Here is a 16152-nt window from a genome sequence, read left to right on the forward strand (position 1 = left end):
ACCTGTTTGGCCACCTTAAGATCATCACATACAATCACACCCATGTCCCGCTCTTCTATCTTCTATCGTATACACAAGCTCTTCACTCACTACTCTGTACCAATCCCTCAGGTTTTTACAGCCCAAATGCATGACCTTGCACATTTCTTCACATTAAATTTCTTCACATTAAATTTTAGCTGCCAAATTTCAGACCATTCTTCAAGCTTCGCCAGGTCTTTCTTCATATTATTCACACCATCCGGCCTGTCTACTTTATTGCAGATTTTGCTATCATCCGCAAAGAGGCAAATCTTACCCAACAACCCTTCAGTAATATCGTTTATAAAAATATTAAAAAGAATAGGCCCAAGAACAGAACCTTGAGGCACACCACTGGTAACATCCCTTTCCTCAGAGCGATCTCCATTGATCACTACCCTCCACTCAACCAGTTCTTGACCCAGCCCGTCACTTTGGGGCCCATCCTGAGAGCACTCGGTTTATTTATTAGACGTCTGTGTGGAACGCTGTCAAAGGCTTTGCTAAAAATCTAAATACACCACATCTAATGCACATCCTCTATCCAATTCTCTGTTCACCCAGTCAAAGAAATTAATCAGATTTGTCTGACAAGACCTACCTCTAGTGAATCCATGTTGCCTCCAGTCCTGTAATCCACAGGATTCCAGAAGCTTGACCATTCTGTTTTAAAATTGTTTCCATTAATTTGCTTACCACAGAAGTCAGACTTACCAGTCTGTAATTCACTACTTCTTCCTTACTTCCACTTTTGTGGAGAGGGCCCACATCCGCCCTTCGCCAGTCCTCCAGTACCACTCCTGACTCTAGAGACTCATTAAAAAGGTCAGTCAGCGGAGCCACCAGAACCTTTATTTTAGCTAGCTCTTCACGAACACAACCCTCTGAAAATTGATCAGGTTTATTACTCCTCCATCCCTATTCACGTTTGTCTTCTGCAGTCCCGCTCCTGCCATTTCGGCCATGAACACAGAACAGAAATCGCTATTAAGCAATTCGGCCTTTTTTTTATCAGCTTCTACATATTCCTCCCCTTCACCTTTGAGCCTCACAATGCCACTTTTGCACTTCTTCCTATCACTAATATATCTAAAAAAAAAAAGTCTTGTCTCCCCATTTTACCATGTCAGCTATTTTTCTTCCATTTGTATCTTTGCTTTCCTGACTACAAGACCAGCCTCTCTTAACTTTTCCAGATATTTTTGCCTGTCTTCCTATTTTGTAGTTTATGAAAGCTAACCTTATTCCTTACCTTCTCAGCTACTACTTTTGAGAACCAAAGTGGCCTTCTTTTTCTCTTACTTTTACTTAGTTGCCTCACAAAAAGGTTTGTCGCCCTTAAATCGCTCCTTCAAGGTGGGGGGTCACGTGATACACTCAACCTGAACGGACGTCTCTAGACCTCTTTCCCGATCTCGGCCCTGCTTAATCGGCTATATATCTTACATTTTTGGCTCTGCCAGCTGACAAATCATCTTTCTGCCCGGGACTCACTGTGGGTTGTTAACCGGTACCACTTTTGTTGGGGTTTCGAGTTATGCCGGCAAGAGCCTCGAAGGCTACCAAAGCTCTGCACGGCCCTTCCACCCCTGTAAAGATGGCGGCGGCACCCACACCTGCAGAGGAAAACTCAGCCCGCGATCACTTTACAAGCCAATGCGATTGAGGAAATAAAAAAAAACCTTATGATAAGCTCACTCGGCTGCAGACCACGGTGGATGGCATGAAAGACTCCGTTGAGCGGCAGGCCACTCGCATCCAGCACATGGAGGATCGAGTTTCGGCGCAGGAGGATTGCATGGTGGCTTTGGAAGCGGGGGTTCAGTCTTTGGAGGATAAGTGCCGCTGCCTGGAAGACCGCGCTGAGGATCTGGAAAATCGCAGCAGGAGGAATAATGTTCGGCTTATTGGAGTGCCAGAATCTCTCACTGCTGCGGATCTTCCCACCCTGGTCTCCACATGGCTGCCCAAGGAGTTGGGTATGGATACTGGAGGCACTCCTCTCTTGGTAGAAAGGGCGCACCGGCTTGGGAGACGACGAGACGGAGATTTGCGACCGAGGCCCGTGATCGCCTGCCTCCTCAATTTCACTGATAAACAAAAGCTTATCAGCAGCTATAAGGCGAAGGATACTCTTTCCTACGAGGGGCACCGTATCTTGTTGTTTCAGGATTATTCGCCGAGAGTAGCGGAGCAGCGGAGGGCTATGGCTTCCTACTGTACGCAGCTTCACCAGCGGCAGATGCAGTTCGCGTTCCAGTATCCGGCCAAGCTGTGTGAACACCAAGAGAATCGGGCTCTCTACTTTACCATCCCTGCAGAGATCCGCACCTTCCTGGAAGGATTGTCCAGCTGACTGTTCACTGTGGGGAGATTTCTGGACGCTGGTGGTGATCTTTACTTTTGCCAATGCTGTTCCTGAAAGAGGGCTGGGACTCTGACTTTTTCCCTCAGGTGCCCTTGATGTGCTTAGTTGGGTGGGGCTGCTTTCCCCCAGGTTCCTTTCTCTTTTGTTTTTCAGTTTTACTTTGCTGTGTCTATTCACTTCGTTCTGGCTCCTTTCTATTCCCGAGGAGCAGGAGCTTTTAGTTGGCCTGCCCGCTGCCTAGGGAATTGGTTCATGTTCGTCTATGTGTAGGTAGCGGGCGCTCGGGCTTTTTTCTTTCTCTTTCTTTTTCTTTATTTTGACACCCTTTCTTTCTTTTCTCTGTGTCTCTATCTTTCAGAGTTTGTCGGGTGCCTTCTGGGGGGTGGGGGTTTTTTTTTGGGGGGGGACACCTGTAAGGGGTTAGGTCTCTGCTCTTTTTGTTTGGTTGGGCATTTCCCAGAGTGCCGGTTGTGTTCCCGCTGTTCGGGTACTCTGATGTTTGAAGTTCAGTTTTGCATGCCTGGTTTCTGATCCCTGTTTGTTGCTTTTTTTATTCCACTTCTGTGGGGAGCAGGTTGGGGGGTGGGTCTGCTCGTACTTGGGGCTTTCCTTTCTTTTTCTTACTTATCAGGGTGATTTTGTCCAACTTATACAGCTTTCTGGAGAGGGGGGAGGGGTTCCTTATTTGGGGTTAGTCCGGGTAGCCTGGGTGCCCGGCGGGGGAGTAGGTGGGCGGCTTTGGCAGCTTTAGGCAGTTCTTGTGTTTTCTTTCTCTTTCTTTTTTATCTTTTTCGATCGGGATTGGGAGAGGGTATGGGAGGTTGAGTACATGCAGCTCTTTTGGGAGACAGGGGTTTGGAAGGTTTGGGGATGGCTTTCCTGGAGGGGGGAGGGTGTGTTTATGTTGTATGGCTAGGGATGCTTGTTGGGTGGTATGAGTGGGTTCAGGGGGATGGACTGGGGGGGGGACATGGCAGACAGGAGGCTGGAGGGACCGTGGGAGCACTGTTATCACTGGGAGCCAGGCCTGGCAGGGGGGTCTGGGCTCTAGGCCGTTTTTCTTTTTGTACTCTGTGGCTGAATTGGTGGCTTTTTATGTTGCACAGCTATGGTTAATCTGACTGTGGTTACTCTTAATGTTGATGGTATCCACTCACCTATAAAACGTAAGAAAATTCTTACTTGGCTCGGCAACAACATGCGGACTTTGCTTTCCTTCAGGAGACTCACCTGACTAGCACTGAACACGAGAAGCTGCGCAGGGAGTGGGTTGGGGATGTGAAGTATTCGGCATATAATGGAAGACAAAGGGGGGTGGCTATTCTGGTCCATAAAACTTTACCCTTTCACATTCAAAAGACCATTCAGGATAAAAATGGTCGTTATGTTTTGGTCTTAGGGGAATTATGGGGCTTCCAGTTTCTCCTCTGTAATTTGTATGCTCCAAATGTCTATGACCATAGTTTCTACTCGGGGTTGTTGGGTATTGTAGCTCAATATCCTACCTATCAGTTGGTTATGGGGGGTGATTTTAATTTTACTGCTGACCCACTATGGATTGTTCTCCTGCCAGGCCGAGGTCCAAGAATAATATCCATAGGGGAGTGAACTTCTTCTGTGATCAATTAGCAGTGGTAGATGCCTGGAGAACTATAAGAACATAAGAACATAAGCAATGCCTCTGCTGGGTCAGACCTGAGGTCCATCATGCCCAGCAGTCCGCTCACGCGGCGGCCCAACAGGTCCAGGACCTGTGCAGTAATCCTCTATTTATACCCCTCTATCCCCTTTTCCAGCAGGAAATTGTCCAATCCTTTCTTAAACCCCTGTACTGTACTCTGCCCTATTACTCCCTCTGGAAGCGCATTCCAGGTGTCCACCACTCGTTGGGTAAAGAAGAACTTCCTAGCATTCGTTTTAAATCTGTCCCCTTTCAACTTTTCCAAGTGTCCTCTTGTTCTTTTATTTTTCGAAAGTTTGAAGAATCTGTCCTTCTCTACTCTCTCTATGCCCTTCATGATCTTATAAGTCTCTATCATATCCCCTCTAAGTCTCCTCTTCTCCAGGGAAAAGAGACACAGTTTCTCCAATCTCTCAGCGTATGAGAGGTTTTCCATCCCTTTTATCAAGCGTGTCGCTCTCCTCTGAACCCTCTCGAGTAACGCCATATCCTTCCTAAGGTACGGAGACCAATATTGGACGCAGTATTCCAGATGCGGGCGCACCATCGCCCGATACAATGGCAGGATAACTTCTTTTGTCCTTGTTGTAATACCCTTCTTGATTATGCCTAGCATCTATTTGCTTTCTTAGCGGCTGTTGCGCACTGTGCCGTCGGCTTCATTGTCATGTCCACCATTACCCCCAAGTCCCTTTCTTGGTTGCTCTCATTCAATAATATCCCTCCCATCGTATAGTTGTACCTCGGGTTTCTGTTTCCAACATGCAATACTTTACATTTCTCAACGTTGAACTTCATCTGCCATCTCGCCGCCCATTCCCCCAATTTGTTCAAGTCCCTTTGCAATTCTTCGCATTCCCATCCTCATTCCATGTATTCTAGATTGGATTATGTTCTGGTGTCCCAGGCTCTATTCCATCAGGTGGACAAAGTTTCTATTGAAGATACCATGCTCTCGGATCATTCGGCGGTAGTGCTGACCATGGCAGTCACGGAGCGACGGGGGGATAGCTCCTGGCAGTTTCCTGCCGCTTTATATTATGATGAGAAGTTTCATGAGTATTTGCGCGCCCGGTGGTTGGAATATGACTCATATAATAATACTCCTGACATCGATCCGGCGGTGTTCTGGGATGCTTCTAAGGCAGTGCTGCGGGGCCATATCATCCAGTATGTGGCCACTATTCAAAAACAACAGGAGGAGAAACTTCTTGCCCTGTCTGGGCGGTTGGCAGAGTTTCAAGTTTCAAGTTTATTAGTTTTTAATATCCCGATCATAAAACAAATATCTGACCGGTTAACAATAAAATTTAAAATAGGAAAGTAAGAACTAGTTATTGGTGTATTAGAAAAATTAGAGAAAACATATTAAACATATACTGACAAACATGACCGTGAGGATGAGTGGGAAGGAAGGGAAAAGTTACATAATATTAGAAGAAATGAGATAGAGGGAAGGGATAGAACATGAAGGATAAGGGTGCATGGTATAAAAGATATGCGCTGAAGTAAAGGATAGTTTTGGGAAAAAGATAAATAAATAAATAGATAAAGTAAAGATAAAGATTTGTCAAAGGCATCTTGAAATAGGAAAGTTTTAAGATTAGTTTTAAATTTTGGTAAGTGAATTTCATCCCGGAGAAATTGAGGGAGAGAATTCCATAATGTGGGGGCAGTTATAGCAAAATTAGTTTTCCTAGTATAGTAGGATTCTTTTAAAGATGGAATGAAAAGGAGTTTTTGGTCAGTAGATCGTAAGGAACGGGGAGAACTTTGGGGTATTAATAATTTATCGAGGAATAAAGGCAAGTGGGAGAGTTTGATTTTAAAAGAGAGCAGTATGATTTTATAAATTATACGGTGTGTGACTGGGAGCCAATGAGCCTCTTTAAGAAGAGGGGTGACGTGTTCGAACTTACCTATTTTGTAAATGAGTTTAATTGCGGTATTTTGTATGAGTTGCAAACGTCGAAGTTCTTTTTGGGGTAGTCCATTTAAAAGAGAATTACAGTAATCTAAGTGGGAAATAACTAAGGAATGAATTAGGATGTTAATCGAGTCAGTATTTAAAATAGAACTGAGTGAACGGATGATACGTAATTTAAAGAAACAAGTTTTTACTACTGAACTTATGTGGTCATGAAAAGTAAGATCTCTATCTAAGGTAACGCCTAGTAATTTTATTTTAGTATCCATAAGTAAGGGCGTGGATTTGATGTAAATTGTTCCTGGTAATGTTTCGGATTTTTTAATGGGGAGAAGGAGACCACAAGATTTATCAACGTTGAGTGAAAGTTTATTAGAGAAGAGCCAATCACTTATAATATCTAATTTGGTATTTAGATCATTAATATCTGAAGAGTTTGAAGTATTAATCGGGTAAAGCAGCTGTATATCGTCGGCATAGGCGAAAATTGAGAATCCTAATGATTGGGCAAGAGAAAGAAGAGGGGATAGAAAGATATTGAATAGTAGCGGGGATAAAATAGAGCCCTGAGGAACTCCAAAAGTTTGAGTTACCGGAGAAGAAGTTTGGTTTTTTACATGAACTTTAAAGTTACATTGATGAAAGTAGGATATAAACCAGTTAAGAGCGTGACCTGTGATATTACAATCTGCTAATCTAGATAAGAGTAGAGAATGGTCAATGGTGTCAAATGCTGCAGATAAGTCAAGGGAAATTAGTATAACTGATTTTAAATGGTCGTGGGAGTATTGTATAGTTGTAATGAGACCAAGTAACGATAATTCAGTGGAATGTGAAGTTCGAAAACCAGTCTGATAAGGATGTAGGGCATGTGTTTGATCGAAGAATTCTGATAATTGGGAATGAATAATTTTTTCGGTAACTTTAGAAATTAAAGGCAGATTGGCAATAGGACGGTAGTTGTTAGGTAAAGAGGGATCAGTGTTGTATTGTTTAAGTTTTGGGAAAACTAGAGCTGTTTTCCATGCAGTAGGGACGCAACAATCAGAAAAAGATTTGGACATCATTTCCCTTATATAAGGACCGAAAAAAGAAAAGAATTTTTTGAGAAAATGTGGAGGAAAACTTTCTGTAATGTTAATGGGAGAATTTATAGATTGTAAAACGGAGAATAGTTGGGTTAGTGAGGGTACTTTGAAATTAGAGAAAGAACTGAGAGGTAGGAAAGTTAAATCATTATCAGTAGGAGCCGAAAAAGCAGGAAGAGAAGGTCCGAGATAAGTTCGGATAGTAGTGACTTTGTTGTCAAAGAATTGGGATAGTTCTACGTAAAAGTCATCGAGTAAACTTCAAGGGGCCGGATGGTCAGCAAATTCAATCTCTGCGTTCTCAGATTAATGAGATTTTGGATCATCATGCCCGCCAGGATATCTATTATCAGAAATTTCGTCTCTATCAGTGGGGCGGGAAGGCGGGCAAACTTCTCGCGAATTTGGTTCGTCCTTATCGGAAGAAACAAATTATTCGGTTGGTGTGGAATTCTTGGGGAGAGAGCTTCACTCAGGAATCTCAAATTTGGGAGCAATTTGTGGCTTTCTACAGTGCTCTCTACGCGAAGAGGGACTTCACGGAAGAGGACCGGGATCTTTTTCTTCGGGATATCTGTCTTCCGCGGCTTTCTGAAGTTCAGGCAGTGCAGCTGAATGCCCCTATTTCTTTGGAGGAAATTAGGCTGGGGATCAAAAAGTTGAAAATTGCTAAATCACCGGGTCCCGATGGGTTTGGCCCCGAGTATTATAAGCTATTGCCTGATCTGCTTGCGCAGCCTCTGGGACAGTATTTTAATTTCCTCTCTACTCCCACGGTGGGCCTCACGAGCAATCTAGCTCATATTACCTTGCTACCGAAACCTGGGAAGGATCCCACACAAGTTGGTTGTTATCGCCCGATTTCCTTGTTAAATCAGGATGTTAAGTTGTTGGCCTCTTATCATGGCGACTCGGCTGAATGTGTTCCTCCCTCAGCTTATTGGGGCTGACCAGGTAGGATTTGTTCCCCAGCGGTATGCCTCTATGAATTTGCTCAAAGCTTTGACCGCTATTCATGAACACAGGGGGGGAGGGGGTACCTCCGCAATTGTTGGGCTTGATATGGAAATGGCCTTTGACAGTATATCTTGGCAGTACCTTTTTTTGGGTGTTGAAGGAATATGGCATGGCTGGGACTTTCCTCACTTGGATTCAGGGCCTTTATTGACAGCCCCAAGCGCGCCTCATTATCAATGGGGGCCTTTCGCAGCCCTTTCCCTTGTGTCGGGGGACGCGTCAGGGTTGTCCCCTCTCTCCTCTGTTGTTTGTCTTAGTTATCGAACCACTCGCTATTAAGATCCGTTCTAGCTCGGACTTGCGTGGTATCCAAATAGAGATGGTGGAGTGTCGAATTACAGTACTTTGATTGCAGACGATATCTTGCTTTTTCTGGATCAGGCTCCCCATCACCTACCTATGGCATTGCGTTTGGTGTCTGAATTTGGTGTTCTTTCCGGTCTTAAGGTGAACTGTGAGAAATCTGAATTGTTGCCTCTGACGGGACTTGGTTGGGAACCCTGGCATGCGGGCCTGCAGATCCCTCCGGTACGCAAACCGATGCAGTATCTTGGCATTTATCTGCACACGGACCCCAAGGTTATGTAACAGTGTAATATTTTGGCTTCTATAGATAAAATTCAGGCTCTTTGTTCTGTGTGGTGGGATCTCCCGCTGTTCTTATTGGGGAGGGCAGTGTTGATTAAAATGATATTACTGCCCAAATTGTTATATCCTCTCCAAACGGTGCCATTTTGGGTTTTGCAGCTGGATATCCGAAGGCTTCGATCTCTTTTTTCTGCGTTTCTCTGGCGCCACCAGACAGCTCGTATTGCTTATGTTAAGTCGGAGGGGGGCCTGGAGTGTTGACTCCTTAATAAAAATGATTTTCAAAAAAAAACAAAAAACAAAAAAACATTCAGTACTGAAGGGAATAGACTTGGTAGATAAGGACAGGTTGTTCACCCTCTCCAAGGTAGGGAGAACGAGAGGTCATTCTCTAAAATTGAAAGGGGATATATTCCATACGAACATAAGAAAGTTCTTTTTCACCCAGAGAGTGGTAGAAAACTGGAATGCTCTTCCGGAGTCTGTCATAGGGGAGAACACTCTCCAGGGATTCAAGACAAAGTTAGACAAGTTCCTGCTGAACTAGAACGTACGCAGGTAGGGCTAGTCTCAGTTAGGGCGCTGGTCTTTGACCAGAAAGCCGCCGCATGAGCAGACTGTTGGGCATGATGGACCACTGGTCTGACCCAGCAGTGGCAATTCTTATGTTCTTATGTAGGCACGCATGCAAAAGGAAATAACTGTAGGTAGAGCTAAGTAGCTCAGTGAAGTACAGAAGAGGCAAGAGGAAAAATCCGGAGTGGATTCCTTCTGCAGATGCACGCAGTTATAGGTATATAACCCATCTGTCTAGAATGTCTCACCTATTGCACTGGAATATGCATTAGATAAATATGCAAACAAAGAAGGTAGTATACATGCAGATCTATATCATGTGTATTCTTTATGTAAATCCTATCAGACCTGACTTGCACATCCTTGGTCTATAAGGTGCCAACAGGCTCTTTATCATTTTTGCTGCTGGAAACCAAAATGGCTAACCCTCTGGAAATTTTCAGATAAACAGCATAGATTCACCACATGCATCTTATCAAGGGGTTAATGTATCTCTCCTTCTTATTCCTTGTCATCAGGAGAATGGTAGATATGCAGTTTTGTTTGTGCACATAACAGCAAAAAAAAAAAAAAAAAAAAAAATTGTAGTAACAATAGGAAGTCAACTGAAATTATCCCAAAGCACTCCAATAGATGCTAAATAAAAATAAAGGAAAAACAAGTTATAACAACCTAGTATATAAATGCAGATAAGTACTAAGTGGCCCATATAGTCTGCCCAGTTAAACTGCTCATTTAATGTGTTTATGGAAAATCACCACCATCAAGTGCCTCTTTTCTACAATCACTTGTTGGAAGTAAACTATAGTCTGACAAAGAAAATAGAAGATTTTTATACTGGTGATCTGTATGCATAAAACAGATTAACATTTAAAGAAGTAAGATTGAAACCAATAATCATGATCCTTCAAGACTCCAAATAATATTACATTTGAACTTTATACCTGGAGGCGTAAAAGAAGAATGTTTTATACAAATAAGACCAGAATTTGCAATTTAATATACCCAATAGAATATTTATTAATTAATCATTTAATCATTTGTTTCCTATTTTTAAATTTGCTTTCAAATGCAACTGCATCCAGACTTCCTCACCGAATGGTATAGAACAGGTACAAGTGAATCCATTTTTTACTCCATCAAAAATTAGAAAGACTAGGGGGCACTCAAAGTTGTAGGGAAATACTTTTAAAACTAATAGAAGGAAATATTTGTTTCACTTGGAGATTAGTTAAACTCTGGAACATGTTGCCAGAGGATGTGGTAACAGCAGCTATCGAAAACCGGTTCAAAAAAGGTTCGGACAAGTTCCTGGAGGAAAAGTCTATAGTCTGCTATTGAGAAAGACATGAAGGATTGGTAGCATGGAATGTTGCTACTATTTGGGTTTTTGCCATGTACTTGTGACCTGGATTGACCACTGTGGAAAAAGGATACTGGGTTAGATGGACTATTGGGGTCTGACCCAGTATGGTTATTCTTATGTAAGCATATACTCACCTTCCTCTTTGCTGTTGGTAATGTCTTTCAACAAATCTGTCTTCATGCATACGTCTTTCCTAGTCTCTCCTTTATTCAGCCCTGTTCGCTGGGAAGGAAAAATATGCTTAATATATTTATTCATACTAAAATATACCAGTATTCCTTAGTGTTAAACACAAAAAAGGAGTTATTCTTAAAAGTATTTCACATGACTAGGCAAAACAAAATCTACACAGCTTTAACCAAGGAAATAGGCTCTTAAAAGGCAGAAAGTCAGCTCATTCTGAACAGCAGCACATTTGGAAAACTGTAGGTGTTTATCCGCCATCTCTCAGGATTTTGTATTTTCCTGTTCTACTGAAAAGGTATGACGGGATATTATTATTACACAGTTTCATAGATCACTATGATGTCAAAATACAGGTTTCATACAACCCAGGAGATAGAAAATAAGAATATTCTATACACTTCTCCCTCAGAATTTGCGATGGATACGGGCAAAACTAGGCCACGAATACATAAAAAACGTGAATAATTTTTTTTATTATTCACATTTTTTTTGTTAAATCCCTTGTGAATATCATGACATCGCGAATAAAACTATGTTCATATTCGGGATTGTTTTGGAAAAACAAGTTATTTATTGCAGTTTTTGCATTTTAATGCACAGTAACTGTACAGTGTTAAAGCTTGGCTGATATACAGTACAGTAACACATACCTGGAACTTATCTTCAAGGCTCAGGGGTTCAGGTGGTGTCTTCATCCTCATCATCCTGTACATGTGCTACATGCAGTGTAGGAGGAGGAGACAAAGAGGATAAGTGAGCACCAAGTGCCTCCTCAGGATCTTCAGTATCTTCATTATTTTCATCCTCATCATCCTGTACATGGTCAGTATGCAGTATAGGAATAGGAGGAAGAGGAAGAGACGAAGGGGATGCCTTCTCATGGAAGAGGTGGATGGAGAGGCAGTGACTCTTGGTATCTTTTGGAAATACATTGTGATTTCCGTCTGGCTCTTCTGCTTCTTCATTTCTTAATATATATATTCATGTAGTAGACATTGCTGCTTCTGCTAACTCCTTCATCTTCAACGCAGGTACCATTGATGAGTCGATGACATAAAAATAGTCCATCAAAGCATTAAACCTGAATAAGCCCTGTGCAATATTGTCCAATGTAAACTTGTCTTCTAGCACTTCTTCTAATCCATCCTCCTCTTCATTCTGGTATTACACCTCTCCTTCAGGAGCAGTCAGGTCAATTAAGTCATCTTCTGTTAGTTTGTTGAATCTGGTGTCTAGTAAGTCTTGAATATCCTCTAGATCAGTGGTCTCAAACTCGCAGCCCGGGGGCCACATGCGGCCCGCCAGGTACTATTTTGAGGCCCTCAGTATGTTTATCATAATCACAAAAGTAAACTAAAACAGTTTCTTGATCATACGTCTCTTTAGCTATAAATGACAATATTATTATTAAGATTTAGCCAAAAGAAAAGATTTATAAACTATAAAGAGTTTTTACCTCATGTAAAATTGTCATTTCTTTAATAAGACATTAAGTCTTTTTTTCTGAGACCCCCCCAAGTACCTATAAATCCCAAAATGTGGCCCTGCAAAGGGTTTGAGTTTGAGACCACTGCTCTAGATCCATATCTTCAAAGCCTTCCCCACCCACATTCCTTGCTAAGTCCACAATGTCTTCCATAATTTCTTAGGCTGGCTCTGTGTTAATGACAGTTAGCTCCTTTTTTACACATTCAGGCCAAAGATCCTTCCAGCACAAGTTCATTGTCTCTGGCTTGACAGCTTTCGCCGCTCTTTCAATAATATTGATGGCATCCGCAATAGTGAATTCCTTCCACTTTTTCATGATGTTCTCCACTTTGGGGCCTTCTTCCAACGCATGGATGATCCTCTCCATTGAATACTGTGTGTAGTGTGCTTTGAATGTCCTTATTACCCCCTGGTCGAGAGGTTGGATGAGAGATGTTGTGTTGGGGGGCATGTAGACGATCTTAACACCCTCAGTGTGGAACTCATGTGGGTCTAGGTGTCCAGGGGCACTGTCCAATATCAACAGAACTTTGAATTCCATTCCTTTATTGGCCAGGTATTTTCTTACTTCAGGCACAAAACACTGATGAAACCACTCAAGGAACAGTACTCTGGTTATCCAAGCCTTCTTGTTATTAATCCAGTAAACAGGCAGCTGGAACTTATCTTTTCCCTTCAAGGCTCGGGGGTTCACGGCTGTATAAATCAGTGTTGGCTTTATCATATGGCCTACTGCATTTGCACAAAACAGCATGGTTAGTCTATCCCTATCAGCCTTGAAACCTGATGCTGGCTTATCCTCTTTGCAAATGAAAGTCCTCTGTGTCATTCTCTTCCAAAATAGAGCAGTTTCATCTGCATTGAATACCTGCTCAGGTTCATATCTCTTCTCTTCAAAAAAATTTTTCAAGGTAGCCGCAAATTCTTTAGCTGCCTCTTGGTTGGCAAATGCAACTTCTCCCGTCACTTTCACATTACATAGGCCATACCTTTGCCGGAATTTATCAAAACATCCTTTTCTGGCCAGAAGTCCATGGACTGCGACGATCCACCTTCCCTTTTCTTCAAGCTATCATACAAAGACTTTGCCTTTGCTCTTATCAACAGAGTCTACAGGAATTCTCTTCTTGTAGCAATCCTGCACCTACATAAATGTTGCAGTTTCCATATGAGAGAGATTGGTATCTCCCACAACATGTAAGGTCTTCGTAGCTGCTGGCGTAGCTGCAGAAACAGCTTCACGGATTGGTTTTTCCTTCTTCTTTATGTACCTAATGGTAGATTCATTAATGGCATAATACCAAGCAACGGCGGAGGTTAACTTTACTCTATGAAACATAAAAACATAAAAACATAAGAACATAAGAAGTTGCCTCCACTGAGTCAGACCAGAGGTCCATCTCGCCCAGCGGTCCGCTCCCGCGGCGGCCCATCAGGTCCGCGACCTGTGAAGTGGTTTCTGACCACTTCTATAACCTACCTCAAGTTCTATCTGTACCCCTCTATCCCCTTTTCCTCCAGGAACCTATCCAAACCCTCCTTGAACCCCTTTACAGATTTCTGGTCTATCACATCCTTCGGAAGTGCGTTCCATGTGTCCACCACCCTCTGGGTAAAAAAGAACTTCCTAGCATTTGTTCTAAACCTGTCCCCCTTCAATTTCTCCGAGTGACCCCTAGTGTTTGTGGCTCCCCTCAGTTTGAAGAATCTGTCCTTATTCACTTTCTCTATGCCCTTTAGGATCTTGAAGGTTTCTATCATGTCCCCTCTAAGTCTCCTTTTCTCCAGGGAGAACAGCCCCAGCATTTTTAACTTGTCAGCGTATGAAAAAATTTCCATACCTTTTATCAGTTTAGTCGCCCTCCTCTGCACTCCCTCTAGTACCGCCATGTCTTTCTTGAGGTACGGCGACCAGTATTGAACACAGTACTCCAGGTGGGGGAACACCATTGCGCGATACAGCGGCATGATGACTTCCTTCGTCCTGGTTGTTATACCTTTTTGGATGATGCCCAGCATTCTGTTTGCTTTCTTTGAGGCTGTCGCACACTGCGCCGATGGTTTCAGTGATGTGTCGACCATCACCCCCAGGTCCCTTTCAAGGTTACTCACCCCTAGCAGTGTTCCCCCCATTTTGTAGCTGAACATCGGGTTCTTTTTCCCTACATGCATGACCTTGCATTTCTCTACGTTAAAACTCATTTGCCACTTTTTTGCCCAGTCTTCCAGTCTCGTTAGGTCCCTTTGCAGGTCTTCACAGTCTTCCGTGTTTCTAACCCTGCTGCAGAGTTTGGTGTCATCAGCAAATTTGATAACCTCACATTTTGTCCCTGTCTCCAGATCGTTAATATATATTGAACAGTAGAGGACTCAGCACCGACCCCTGTGGGACTCCGCTCGTGACCCATTGCCAGTCTGAGTATTGGCCCTTTACTCCAACCCTCTGTTTCCTGCCTGCCAACCAGTGTTTGATCCATCGGTAGATATCCCCTTGCACCCTGTGGTTCCACAGCTTTTTAAGTAGCCGTTCGTGAGGTACCTTATCGAAGGCTTTTTGGAAGTCAAGGTAAATGATGTCTATAGATTCCCCCTTATCCATCTGGCTGTTTATTCCCTCAAAGAAGTACAGCAAGTTCGTGAGGCATGACCTTCCCTGGCAGAAGCCATGCTGGCTCGCCTTCAGTTGTCCAATAATTCAACCTTTTCTGGTAAGATCTTCACTTTTTTTCCCTCTTGGGAGCACTTTCGGTAGCACTTGAAGTCTTTCGCTTGGTAGCCATACTATGAATAAGGCCAGGACTAGGCAGACTTGAACAGTCTGTGTCTGTATATGGCCGTTTGGTTGAGGATGAGCTAGGGAGGGCTTCGAGGGCTGGGATGGTTTAGATGGAGTGGCTGGAGTGAGCTTTGATGGAGACTTGAGTAGATGGAACCTAAGCACAGTACTGGGCAGAGCTTTCGGTTCTGGCCCAGAAATAGCTAAGAAGAAGTAAAATTTAAATTAAATCAGTAATTTAAAGAGTGGGTAAAGTTGGGCAGACTGGATGGACCATTCGGGTCTTTATCTGCCGTCATCTACTATGTTACTATATAAGGAAGCCTGTCCTTCCAGCAGAGCAGGAGCCAGCACAGAGCAGTTCCTCCGCAGAGACTTCTGACTGGGAGATGGAGGAACAAGCTGAAAGCCATGCTGAGCTAGTTACAGAGATCCAGCAGAGGAATGTCCAATTGACTACATGGAGGATTTTGTTTTACCTGACCTTAATGAGGAGTAAATGGTCTATAAAGCCAAACAATTTATTTTTCATTGAAGTTTTCATTTTTTATATTTTTGCTCAAATCCTACTCCTGTTTGTGCTGGTTATATTGTGGGGTGTGTCCAGCTATCCAAGCAACTGTGATACAAAAGCTGCATTTTGGTTGGTTTGTTTGGAACAGTATGTGCACTGCTCAGGGCTTTGCTGTGGGAGTGGAGTATAAAAATGTGTGGTCTTTTTGGGGAAGGCGTTAACACCTGTGGTGTAAAGGCTGGTTCTCCCCAGCCTGCTTTGGAACCTGGTTCTTCCCAAGCAGTGCTACAGTAAGAGTCAGAGCTTGTGCCTTGAAGAGAGAAGTGTTTGCCTGATATTGTTGGGAACTGTAGAATGAACTGTTCTTGTTAGGTCAGCAGAAAAGTTTTTTGTTTTTTGATGAGGGTTTTTTTTTTTTTTGGGGGGGGGGTTTAAAGTTGGACTTGATCTCGCGAGAATTTGCAAGAACCATTAAGGAAGCCACTCAGCACTGAGCAGCAGCACAAAATCCTCTCAGCAGCCAAAGACGCTCACAGGCAGACAGTTGACAGCGGGG

At 43.2% G+C, this 16152-nt stretch overlaps 1 protein-coding gene across 11 annotated transcripts in view; it reads right to left on the bottom strand.

Annotated features, from left to right (window-relative positions):
• Positions 1-16152, bottom strand: part of EHMT1 (euchromatic histone lysine methyltransferase 1) — a 642972-nt gene that overhangs the window by 423236 nt on the left and 203584 nt on the right. For 10 of the 11 annotated variants that reach the window (XM_033961438.1, XM_033961434.1, XM_033961436.1 and 7 more), the window contains one exon: positions 10767-10854. In XM_033961438.1, the coding sequence (XP_033817329.1) occupies positions 10767-10812 (46 nt within the window). In that variant the 5' untranslated portion in view covers positions 10813-10854. Of the gene's footprint in view, positions 1-10766; positions 10855-11468; positions 12141-16152 lie in introns of those variants that run through there. The other variant, XM_033961431.1, reaches the window with a different exon arrangement.

This window comes from Geotrypetes seraphini, chromosome 10 (assembly GCF_902459505.1).
Source record: "Geotrypetes seraphini chromosome 10, aGeoSer1.1, whole genome shotgun sequence".
NCBI lineage: Eukaryota > Metazoa > Chordata > Amphibia > Gymnophiona > Dermophiidae > Geotrypetes > Geotrypetes seraphini.